Below are 12,857 nucleotides of genomic sequence, written 5' to 3' on the forward strand. Positions count from 1 at the left end.
ATTTTCCATGGAGCAATCTCAAAAGATTGTTGTTTTATCAAGACTTTGTCACAGTTTCCCTAAACAGGGGTTTATTTAAAAAATAAATAATAGAGTCATTTTAAACTAAAAACAATCAAAATAAAACCTATTAGAAAGATTAAATATTTTATCCGTTTACCTACATGTCATGTGACCATTTACTACCAGAGAACCTTGAACGTGTTTATGTTGTGATTTTTTTATTTTTATATATATATATATATATATTAACTTAAAACCTTGGTGGGACTTAAATAAAATATTTCAGGATAAAGGGGTTTAGCTGACAAAAAGTTTTAAAGCAGCCTTAAAATAATAAACGTATCCTGAGAAATGTTCACTCAAGTACAGCGTGACAACTAGCCCCGGTTACAAACTAAAATATTTAGAAAGACCAAGAGACTATGTATTTGATTTTTGCAAGGTCACTAGGGAAAGATTTTCAGCATGCCAATTTATTAATGAAAATAGATTATTTGATTGATTGTGTCAACATGACAGGAGCCAAACATGTACATCATGTTATTACTTGTGTTTATTTGACTCACATTAAGATGATCTGTCTCTCTGCCCATTAAAGCTGCCCATCTCACAATGCTCATCTTCTGATTAACAACAATCACGATTATCTGATTAATAAACACCAACCAGCACTTCAAAACTTCACCTGAACCGACCCGAAAGAATAACCCAGCACTCCATGTCACATTTGTCTTCGTCTCCACCTGTGTAGTAATTAATGGGCAGACGGAGCCATAAAGCATGCATTGTGTGATACGCTGAATGCCCTGGCTGAAAGTGAAAACATGTCCACCCTCACCGACACACGGATCGACTTTCCCCTTCATTAAAGCAGACAAGCACGAGAGACAAAGAGCGTCTGTGTTTTCTAAACAAGCTTGAGTCCGCTGAGAAACCATCTCCTCTCTTGTCCATCTCAAGTCTGTCAGCCTCACTGAAGCTCGGGAAACAAAAGGAATCTGAATTACCATGAATTTTATGTGCAATGATTGTAAATGCATTAGAGTAAAAATGTATCTGTGGCAAAAGATAAATCTTCATTGTACGCCATCTCCTCCTGATATTGTCTCTGAAATGGCCTTAAAAGGAAAAGCTCACCCAAAAATGATAATGTGCTGAAAATGTGCTCACCCTCAGGCCATCCAAGATGTAGATGAGTTTGTTTCTTCATCAGATTTGGAGAAATGTAGCATTACATCACTTGCTCACCAATGGATGCTCTGCAGTGAATGGGTGCCGTCAGGATGAGAGTTCATCAGTTAATGTCTAGTGAAGCCAAAAGCTGCATGTTTGCAAGAAACAAATCCATCATTAAAACATTTGTAACTAAAATATGAGTCCATAATCCATAATAATGCTTCTTCCAGCGAAAAAGTCGTCTGGTCTGAATCAGGAGAGAAATCCTCACAGATCAAGCTCCATTTACAAGCCAAAATAGTTCAAAACAGCTCTAAACAAATATGTGTGTGGATTTTCCACTGGAAGAAGCGTTATTATGGATCATAGACTCGTATTTTAGTTAATAACGTCTTGATGGATTTGTTTCTTGCAAACACGCAGCTTTTGGCTTCACAAGAAGTTAACTGATGGACTGGAGTGGTGTGGGCTACTTGTGATGTTTTTATCTTTGGACTCTCATTCTGACGGCACCCATTCACTGCAGAGCATCCATTGGTGAGCAAGTGATGCAATGCTACATTTCTCCAAATCTGATGAAGAAACAAACTCATCTACATCTTGAATGGCGTGAGGCTGAGCAAATTTTCAGCACATTTTCATTTTTGGCTGAACTATTCCTTTAAATGGATTAATATCACGCATTTCTAAATGAATTTAGATCTGGAGAGGGTGTCACACCTACTTGACATGAAGCGGGACTGACAGAGGTTAAATTAACATTGCTTTTCAACAGCTTTTAAATGCCTCAGACATTCTCTAACTCTCTCTTTCTTTTCAAATATATCATTCTGCTGTCACTTTCTGAGTCCCGTGCAAAAGAGCCAACAGAGCACTGGTTAAACAGACTCTGCTTAAAAAAGCAGTGTGAGGTTACAACCGGAGCCTTCCTTCCCTCTCTAGAGAGATCGTTATCAGCTCCTGAACTCCTCAGCTATGTTTTAGTCATCTCTGGCTCACAAATCAGAGTCTTGGACCCCCACAGCGCTGAAAGACAGGAATGCTGCGGCTCTCCCACGAGGCCTCACCTGGAGCTCCTTATTCTTCCTCTGCAGGCCTGCGTTCAGCGCCTCCTCGGCCTCCAGCCGGCTGCTGGTGCTGCTTATCTCCACATCTTTCCTGACAAAAGACAGACGGAGAAAGAGAGTGTGTGAGGACGGGAGTGACAGGGCTAATTTAGCAGGCATGCCTTGTGTTGTTTGCTAGCCGTGTCCGATAAACGTCACCCATGTCTCAGATTATTAAACGTGCCAGTCAATCCCAGAACATTTGAAGATCTCATTGATTGACTATGTTGTTGTTTTAACAAAAGACAGATCTGCAAGTCAGATCACTTGGAGGCCATCTTAGTAACACCCTGCACAGATATTTTTTGTTTTTATTAGGCATGTAAGTACAGCTACATAAACCTGTTTCTATGGAGTCAGAATATGGTAATGGGAAAAAATATGAAATGGGAGGAAAAATAATACTTCAACGATTTTTACGTTTGCTCGCAAAACATTTGCATTCTTATGAGAAACTTTGCCTTCATTTGCAAAAATTTTACATTCTTCCCAGACACTTTTCGTTTTCTCACAAAAACTTTTTCGTTCCTCCAAGAAACTTTACATTCACTCAAAAAAGTTTTGCATCCCTGGGAAAAATTGTGTTCATTCACAAAACTTTAGTGTTTCCCAAGAAATTTTGCGTTCTCTCACAAAAAAAATTTGCCTTTCACCAAGAAACCTTTGCTTGAGAAACTTTAGAATTTTTCTGAGAAACAAAACTTTTGAGTTCACTCACAAAAAACCCCAAGAAACTTTGGTTCGATCAATCAATATTTGTGTTTGAACACAAAGTGTTTGCTCAACAAATTTTTAATTCTTCTGAGAAACTCTGTGTTCTCTTAAAAAATGTAAGCGTTCTCTAGTAAAAGTATTGTTTCCCCAAGAAAGGTTGTTTTCTCACAAAAAAAAGTTGCGTTCCTCCAAGAAACTTTGCGTTCATTCACAAAATGTGGCGTTCCCCTAAGAAATTGCATTTACTCACAACAAGTTTGCCTTTCAGCAAGAATTTTTGCGTTTGCTCGAGAAACATTTGAATTCGTCTGAGAAACAAAACTTTTGCGTTCACTCACAAAATGCAAGCATTCACCAGTAAAAGTATGGCGTTCCCCTAAGAAACTTTGGTAACACTTTAGAATAGGGAACACTTATTCACTCTTAACCATGACTTTTCCCTCAATAAATTCCTTATTTGCTGCTTATTAATAGTTAGTAAGGTAGTTGTTAAGTGTAGGTATTGGGTAGGATTAGGGATGTAGAATAAAGTCATGTAGAATAAGGCATTAATTACTACTAATAAATGGCTAATATTCTAGTAATATGCATGCTAATAAGCAACTAGTTAAGAGACCTTAAAATAAAGTGTTACCGAAACTTTTGTTTGCTCAATGAATTTTTGCGTTCGCTCAAAACTTTTCCATTCCCCCCAAAAATGTTGTCTTCACTCAGAAAATGTTTGCCTTTTTACTAAGAAACTTTGCATTTGCTTAACAAATTTTTTAATTCTTACGAGAAACTTTGTGTTTGGACTCAAATGTAAGCGCTCTCTAGTAAAAGTATTATTTCCCTGAGAAACTATACGTTTTCTCACAAAAACGTTGAATTCACTCACAAAAAGTTTGCCTTTCACCAAGAAACTTAGTTTGCTCAAGAAAATTATTCTGAGAAACAAAACTTTTGCATTCGCTCACAAAGCGTAAGCGTTCTCTAGTAAAAGTATTGTGTTCCCCTGAGAAGCTTTACGGTTTCTCACAAGCATTTGCATTCCACTCAGAAACTTTGCATTCGCACACAAAACGTTTGCGTTTAAATTTTTCCAGTAGCAACTGCAATAAATAGTCACAATTGCCTCTTTTTAGGTGGAAACGGTCTTCGGTTTCAAAAAAAGAGTGAAATCTCCAAAACTGTTGGTCATGATTCATTTTCAGTCTCCTACAGTATTTCTTCAAATCAACAATAAACAAACAGGAGATGCCTCTATCAGAAAGCTGATTGGCTATTTTAACTGAAAGGCGGAGCTTCCATTCATACATCCACCATATAGAGCAGTTTTTCCTCCTCCACATACTAGCTTTTAACCCTTTTACCATTACTCAAATATTTAAAAAAGAAGACATTTTCTGGGTTTTTTCTTCTAATTGGGGCCTCCATGAAACAGCTGGTTTTGCTTTCTACAGAATATATGCCATTCTGCATACTAACAAGCCTGAACAGCTCTAGGAGCCTGGAGGCCTTTAACTCATCAAAGCAGAGATAGCGGCGCTCCAAGCACATATCATGTCATAGACAAGAGCCGTCCAAACATCTGTTTTGCTGCTATATATTCTCCATTTTTAAAGCTTTTCTTGGAGACATCAATGGCTCCAAGAGATCATTCATTTTTATATTAGTTGTTATAACACTATATGGAGTCCCTAACATTTTTGACAGTGAAACCATTTTGAGATAACATATTAACTTGAAGTCCCCCCACAGATTTTAAGATATTATTTTAAACATTTAACAACACATTCGCATGCTATATAATGAATATTGCTCTTATCTGCTCAACGCATCAATGTAAATGTTTACGGATCTCTGATGTTGGTTAATGGTCACATGACATGCAGCTAAACAAATAAAATATTCCAAAAATAAAATATTTAATAAACAATATATATATATATATATATAAATGAATACAAATGAAATACAAATAAATAATAAATATTGAATAACATTTTTTATGTAATTTGATTGCTTACAACTTACATTTTTATGATTTAATTAATTATTAGATTTTCAACTCACACACCACTTACAATCACAGTTTTCTAGTTTATTTGTTCAATTCTGGACTAAAGAAAGAAAAAAAGGGACACGTAAGCCAATAGAACAACTGTTTCAGAAGTAAATGAAATAACTGTGATTCATCTGTGAAATGCAGTTAATTTATCTTCATTTGCATTTGTGAAACGTCTCCTCACCTCCTGATCATCTCCTCCAGACTGGCCCTCATCTTGCCCATCTCTGTCAGGTTGTCCATAGTGTTCCTACCGTCTCCCTCCAGCCTCCGCCTGCTCTTCTCCAAATCCGTCCTCTGTTTCCTCTCCTGCTCCAACAGATACTCCAGCTAGGAGAACATCAAGCAGATTGGTGTGATTTCTTTATCTATCCGTGGCCCGGACCACAGCGATCTGCTGATCTACTCACATCCTCTGCCTGCAGCTTCAGCTTGGCTTTCTCTTTGGTCAGGAGGTTCACCTTCTCCTCCTCGCACTGTAAGTCCTCAATGGCCTGCTGCAAAAATAAAACAGAGACGTGTGGGTCTGTCGAGCAGATGTGGCTAAGGTTCCAGCCAAGAACGGCTCACATCTGACCGGGATGCTTTCATTCGGCCGATCACAGAGAAAGCATGATGGCTTAATCAAATCAGACCCTGAAAGGCACATTCATTCTAGTCTAAAGTGAAGTAAACTAAAATGTAAAGCACACCACACCATCACACCAACACTATGCTCCTTGAACAAAGAGCTCACATATCTGGAGATGGTTCCTGATGAAGGTCGTAAATCACAGAGATGAGCTGCTACTGTTGGACATCTGGCTTAAGTTACTGCACACCGATCGTAGAGTTTTATGGAGTGCAAAAGAGATGGTGAGAGGAAAATAAGACACTTCATGACTTTCTGTGGGGGGGGGAGATTGGTTCTCCGGGTCAAACATAAATGAATAATTTGTCAATTTGAGGATATGCACTTTCGCAAGCATTAGCCGTATCAAAGTGACAGACACAGTACCGGAGCAACTTTGCTCAGTAATTAGGATATGAGACCAGTTCACAGCTGTAATTCATTATCAGGGTCAATGACAAATAAAAGTGTCCAACAGACACAGACACACACACACACAAAAAAAAAAAAACACTCTAAACTACTCTAAAAGTAATCAAATATTTTTCTCACACCATGAATATAACTGAACACAATCACTACTTTCAAAAATATTTTAAATATATTTTTCAGAGTAATTTATTATTATTAACAATTCATAAATATAATTAGGCTTTTTAGGGGTTGCACCACATTACAATTTACAACTTGATCTAATCTTGGCTTGACATAAAAGGTCAAAATATCTGGATAAATATCTAGGATAACATTTCCTGTTTTATAGTTTTCTCACCCATGTTGGTCAAATTTTATGAGAAACTACAGTTATGAAACTGCTTTAATGCTTTTTTATTAATTCATAGAAAAAAAAAATGCGAAACTACCAATGAAATGTTTTAATGAAAAAGACTTTTAGAGGCCTTTTTCTTCATTCTGATATCAGGACAATTGTATTATCCTAATATTTCTGTCCTCATGCCCACAAAAATATCCAAATGAACTTAAAATTCATAAATTAAAAAATGGTTATCGCAAAGAAGTATATGTATGAACATTTTAATATATTTCTGAATTAATTAATAAGTCGGAGCATCACAATAGTGATGCATAAAAGACAGATTGCTTACAACAAAATTATTTAAAATATTTAAGAACATTTGTTCCGAATTACTGCACATTACGATCTTTTCAACCGGGTCAAAACCACATGAATAATTCATCAATTTTATGACATGCAAAAAACCGTGTTAGAGTCAAACGCCATGTTTTGATTGGTAATCAAGATTTCCAAGCAGTTCACTGCTGCAACTCATTATAAACCATTTCGCAGATAATATTTTTCATTATTTAAGAAACAATCACAGCAGTGACCTGAACCCTTTAAGTTATTTTCCAGATTAAAGTCGGAAATGGCCTGTTGTGCCAGAGGGATGAATGCTAACCTGTTAACGACCTCCAACTTGTCTTCCAGATGGGTCTGTCCCATTTAAAAGAGCAGCCTGTGTTGATTGCATTAGTTACCTCGCCTCATGACTGAGCTTTACATAGCAGCATCATTGGAAAACACTGGTCAAAACTGTCCACCACATGTCTAAGGCTACTGTTCTGAGTGATGGATTCTGGAACATGAACAAATACACGCAGAGAATGTGATTCCATGTCATTTCAGCAGCCCTCACCTGGCTCAACTCCACCAGGTGCTCCTTTTCTTTCTGCAGTCTCTGAACCAGCTCGTTCTTCTGGGTGAGATCTTCAGAGAGCTTCCTCACTGCAGAGTCTGAGGACTAGAGAGAGTTCAGATGTATCCGATTTAGGAATATTTGTAAGATAAACATTTGCAATTATGAAAACTATTTCCAATTCCAGCCAAGTCTCAATTGCAAGAAATAAAGTTGTAAATAAAGTAATTACGAGAAAAAAAAAAAAATCACAAAAATGAGAAATTAAGTCACAATCAAGGGAAATAAAGTTGCAATTACAAGAAATAAAGTCCCAATATGAGAAATAAAGTCACAATTATGAGAAAAAGATGCAATCAGAAGGAATAGTTACTATTACAAGAAATACAGTCACGATATGGGGAAATAAAGTCACAATTACAAAAAATAAAGCCCCAATATGACAAAAAAAGTTGCAATTGCAAGAAAAAAAGGTGTAATTGTGAGAAAAGTTGCAATTAGGGGAAACAGTCACAATTATGATAAATAATGTTGTAATTATGAGAAATAGTCATAATTACAAGAAATAAAGTCCCAATATGAGAAACAGTCATAACTACAAGAAAAAAAGCCCAAAAATGAGGAAAAAAAGTCACAATTACAAGAAATAAAGACATAATTGTCGCAATTAAGGCAAACAGTCACAATTATGAGAAATAATGTCGCAATTGTGAAACAAAATTGCAATCATGAGAAATAAAGTTTCAATTACAAGAAATAAAATCCAAATTGGAAAAATGAAGTTGCAATAACGAGAGCAGTAATTGTGTTAGAAAATAAACTTATACTGACTTTGTATGTGGCAGATGTGATTTGTTTCAACAATGACATGAGGGACTAATGGAGCACACGTGTGTGTGTGTGAGTGTGTGTGTGTGCGCGTGCGTGCGTGGGTGGGTTTGGGCCTGTTGGAGCTTTGAGAAGCAGATCTAGACCAGAAGGGTAGAGAGGCTCCTCAAATACTTTTATCCTGATACCACAGCTGTCAAACAGACATAAACTAGAACTATGAGCAGACAAATAACCCCACACATCTGCACTTACTGTAAATTGTTAAGAGATGAGACAAAATTATAATTGGAATAATTATGGACTACATGCTGCAATTGAAAGGCAGCACACCTAGCTCGAATTAGAAGTCAGCACAGCTTTATGCAGTGCAGTTAAGGTAACAATTATTGCCATCAGGACATAACACCTATGGAACTGACTATATTTTTGAATAAATTTTTACAGTTTTGTTTTAAATTTAGAAATGAAAGCTAAATGTAATGCTCTTAAGACTTGAGTTGAGGTCACACACGAAGTCACCCACAGTTTTTCTATGGCAACAAATGCACTCCAAACCATTTCCGCTTGAAGTGTAAAAGAGCAAACGAGCCATACAGGCCTGTTCTTGTGTATGTCAACGTTAGAGGCAGGATTTTACACATTTATCATGGATAGTATGTCACCAAAACACTCGACAAAGATCCTGACAACAACTGCCAGAACAACTATCACCAAATTTCATTTTCATGTCAAATTTCAAATGTATATTGTTAGATAAAGTGAAAGAAAAGTCAGAATTATGAGAAGTAAAGCTAAAGTCACAGTTACAAAAAGTCTCAACATGAGAAATAAATTTGAAATGGCAAGAAATTTAGTCAGAATTATTAGAAATATTCACAATTCCACTAAACATAGTTTCAATTACGAGAAATAAATCATAATTATGAGACAATCGTAAGAAATAGTTGCAATTACAGAAAAATAAAGTGGCAATATGAGAAATAAAGTCCCAATTACAGGAAATAAAGTTGCAATTGTGAAAAATAACTTTAAGAGTTGAAACAGAGTTGCATTTATATGAACTAAAGTCGTAATAACAGGAAATGAAGTTACAAGAACTAGAAATAAAGTTGCAATCATGAAAAATAAAATTGCAATTATGGGAAATAAAGTCGCAATTATTAGAAACAGTCACAATTATGAGAAGTAAAGGTTCAAATACTACAAATGCAGTGCAATTCATGACAATAAAGCAATTACGAGAAAAAGTTGCAATCATGACAAATAGTGCCAATAAAATACCAACATGAGAAATAAAGTCACAATTATGGGACATAAAGCTGCAGTTCTGATAAATAAAGTTGCAGTTATGAAAAATAAATTCACTATTATGAGAATTAATGTCCCTGTATGAAAGAAAGTCACAAAGTTTCGAGAAATAGTCACAATACGATAAATAATAAGGCTGCAATTATGAGAAAAAAAGTAAGATATAAAGTCCCTTTTTTACTGTGTGACAACAAATAACTTTAATTTTCCCATCATTTTAGTTTTACCAGAATGTTTACAAATGCATGCATTATTTACCAGTGATCCTGCATGATCCCTTATTATCTGAATTTAACACCTAAAAATAAAGTCAAAATCTAGATTGGTCCCCATAAGAACTGTATGTCTTCTCCTCTGCTCTAAATCATGAAGCATATTCCAATACAGTTTCATATGATATTCTCCAGACTACTAATGATGCATGATTTACAACATGGAAAAACCTCATAAGAACAGAAATGGCTGCAGTCCCTCCACTGTAACGGGTCAAGCGCGTGTCAGCCAGCGTGTGAACCTCAGTCCTACCTGCTTGTCCTTCTCCACTGAAGTCAACGTGTTCTCCAACTCCTCTAGGTCTCGGCGCAGACTGCAGCACTCGGCCTCGAGCCGGTGACGCTGGGAGGCCAGCTGAACGGCGGCGCCCTCCTCCTGCTCCAGACGTTCCTCCAGTCCCACCACCTGCGCCTCCAGCTGAACGCAGCGCTGCTCGGCCTGATGGAGGCTCTCCTGCTCCTGCTCCGGGGAGGACGAGACAGACAGAGGACACGGATGAGTCTCCCGCTGCATGTCAGCCTCGGGGGACGCACTTCAGAGGGTGACGACAGGAAAAGAGCAACAAAAGAGGCTCGAAGCGTAAAGCAGCTGAGCTCTTCACAAGTGTCCTGTGATCAGAAGCTTCAAAACACGAGAAGGACAAAGTGATCTTCCCTCGATGAAGCGGATCATTTAACAAACTAGTCCCAACAGGACATAAAAAGCTCTGCTTTTACAACTTGTACTTTGATACATGCCATCAAGTTAAAAACACACAAATATGAGGGTCCTTGCAAAGTTGGCAGTGGATGTGTTTTGCCCACGAGCATATTTCTCCATAAATGTGCTTGTTCTGCTCTGATTTCAGTCATTCGTGTTTGACTTATTAGTAAAGCATCTGTTTTTATCACTTGCTTATCAACTAAGACATTAATGGCAGTGTTACATCACCTTAAAATGTTACAGGACCAACTGCAATATTTTTGTTTGAGCAGCTCAACTGGAAGAGACAGAACAACACTGGCTCAACCAACGGGGTGAGTTTGGGGTGGGACCATCTGTTTGTCTGACCAATGGGAGACGGGGGAAGTGTCCATGTAACAGACTCAAAAACTGCTTCCACTTGCTTGTAACTGTGTGCAGTTATAAATAATACAAAGATTATTAGAGTATGACTTACAAGAAAATAATATTTTAATCTTTCTACTTTGAAACAGTTTTGAGTCAAAAATTGCTAATAAATTTCAAAGTAAGTCCTAAACCAGTTTTTCTCAATGTATGGCCCTCTATTTATTTTCTAACAATTTGATCAGCTTGTTCCAGAAGACCAGCCAGTTACATTCAAGACATCAATAAATCATCAGGGGCCACGGGTATTCATTTTGTGTTTTCTGATATGCTTTTTTGACTCTCAAAGTGACGGTAGCCATTGACTTGCATTTTATGAATCACCACATTTGAAGACCACATTTTCATTAAATCAACACCAAATGTTCATTTTTGGGTGAACTGTCCCTTTAAGATTGTTCAAAATGGTGCCAGCCAAGAGTGTGTTGTGGTGGGTGAGTGATGCCTAATTTGGATTTTGCTATGAATGATTGTATGGTTGTGTGTTAAGGTTTAGTTTGTCTTATTTTGATCATTATTTGTCTTTATTCTGTGGAGCACTATGTGATAACAGTGAAAGTGCTGTATAAATAGATTGCTTGCTTAATGGATATCTGTATCAACAATTGTTGAAAACATGCAAAACATACATTATGGGCCACTATAACTCAGATGGGTGTCAGCTGATTCATTCTTTAAACACTGCATAAACATTCCTGTTCCATTTGCAAACAGTAATTAGTGGTGTTTGCTATGTTTTTTCACCTGGCAGATGATAAAACAGGTGAACAAAAAAAATTCACACTCTTACTTTGAAGGAGAAAGTCTGAGCCCTATCTAGGGAAATTCAGAATGGAGAAAGGGCTCTTGTGACTTTGACCAATAAAAGACCATCAAGCAACTGCATAGCAGCCTATTAAAAAGAACCATTTTGTAACCAAATAACAACATCCTGGCAACCATCAACACTCATACAACTTTTGGACAGGCATTTAAAAATCAAGTTACTAGTTTTGGAACTCTGAAATTTCACACTTTTTAACAACATATTATCATGTCAAGAAACAGCTCTTTTGGCCAATAAGAAACCACCAAGCATTGTCTTAGCAACCGCATAACAACCTATTAAAACCACTAACCAGTCACAAAGCACTAGGAACATTTTCTTCTGAATATTTAAAGATCTAGCTTATCTTGCAATTCTGAAATTATGCTCTTATGTTTTAACAACAAACATTATCTAGTTTATCATATTATTATGCCAGCGTAAGGAGGGACCCTGAGCCTCAATTAGTAAATATCACACTTTTGACCTATAAGAAACCACCAAGCAATGTTTTATCAACCGCATAGCAACCTATTAAATCCTTTCTGAACCAAATAACAATGTCCTGGCAGCCATCCACAGCATGCTAGAATCATGGCAGGAACTTTTGCACTGGCAAACGCACTCACGTTTTCTTAAAAGCATTTACAAATCAAGTTATTTTGCAATTCTGAAATTATGCACATACTTAAAAATGACCTAATTTATCAAAACAATGCAAGGATGCTGATTACGACACTAAAATATATCCAGATGCATTCACCCAAAGCAACAAAACGGTGAATTGAATGTAAACATACACAGGTCCACGTTCTCTAGGAATCAAAGCATCACTGGCATCATCATGCACATGCATTATCAATATAGCAGACTCGCGCTGTACCTGATGGAGTGGGATGGATGTGGTGAAACTATCCCAGTCCAGCTCCTCGTGCTCAGCTTCTACCTGTCGCTCATCTGAGAGCAAACGCCCAACAGACACGACCTGACAAACACCATCCATCTCTGAGCAGCGTCTCGTCCTCCTCTAACAGCTGGACGCCTCCTGTGTTTCTACACAGCACCGACGGCGTCTTTCTGAAGTCCTGCCGCGGTCGGACAGAAACAGGTGCGCAGATGTCGAGGTGTAGAGTAACAGACTGTGTGAGTGTCTTTGTGCCGTCACAACAGCACCCGCATTAATCAAAAGAATGAAGCTAAAACTCTGTGCTGCACGAGA

General features: G+C 37.3%; 1 protein-coding gene across 1 annotated transcript in view; it reads right to left on the bottom strand.

Annotated features, from left to right (window-relative positions):
* LOC131550760 (myosin-16-like) overlaps positions 1 to 12,857 on the bottom strand; it is a 62,743-nt gene that overhangs the window by 31,553 nt on the left and 18,333 nt on the right. Inside the window, exons 4-8 of the mRNA XM_058793135.1 lie at positions 9,979 to 10,185; positions 7,315 to 7,419; positions 5,457 to 5,543; positions 5,231 to 5,376; positions 2,247 to 2,337 (exon numbers count right to left, since the gene is read on the bottom strand). Coding sequence (XP_058649118.1) covers positions 2,247 to 2,337; positions 5,231 to 5,376; positions 5,457 to 5,543; positions 7,315 to 7,419; positions 9,979 to 10,185 — 636 coding nt within the window. The remainder of the gene's footprint in view (positions 1 to 2,246; positions 2,338 to 5,230; positions 5,377 to 5,456; positions 5,544 to 7,314; positions 7,420 to 9,978; positions 10,186 to 12,857) is intronic.

The sequence above is a fragment of the Onychostoma macrolepis genome, chromosome 12 (assembly GCF_012432095.1).
Source record: "Onychostoma macrolepis isolate SWU-2019 chromosome 12, ASM1243209v1, whole genome shotgun sequence".
NCBI lineage: Eukaryota > Metazoa > Chordata > Actinopteri > Cypriniformes > Cyprinidae > Onychostoma > Onychostoma macrolepis.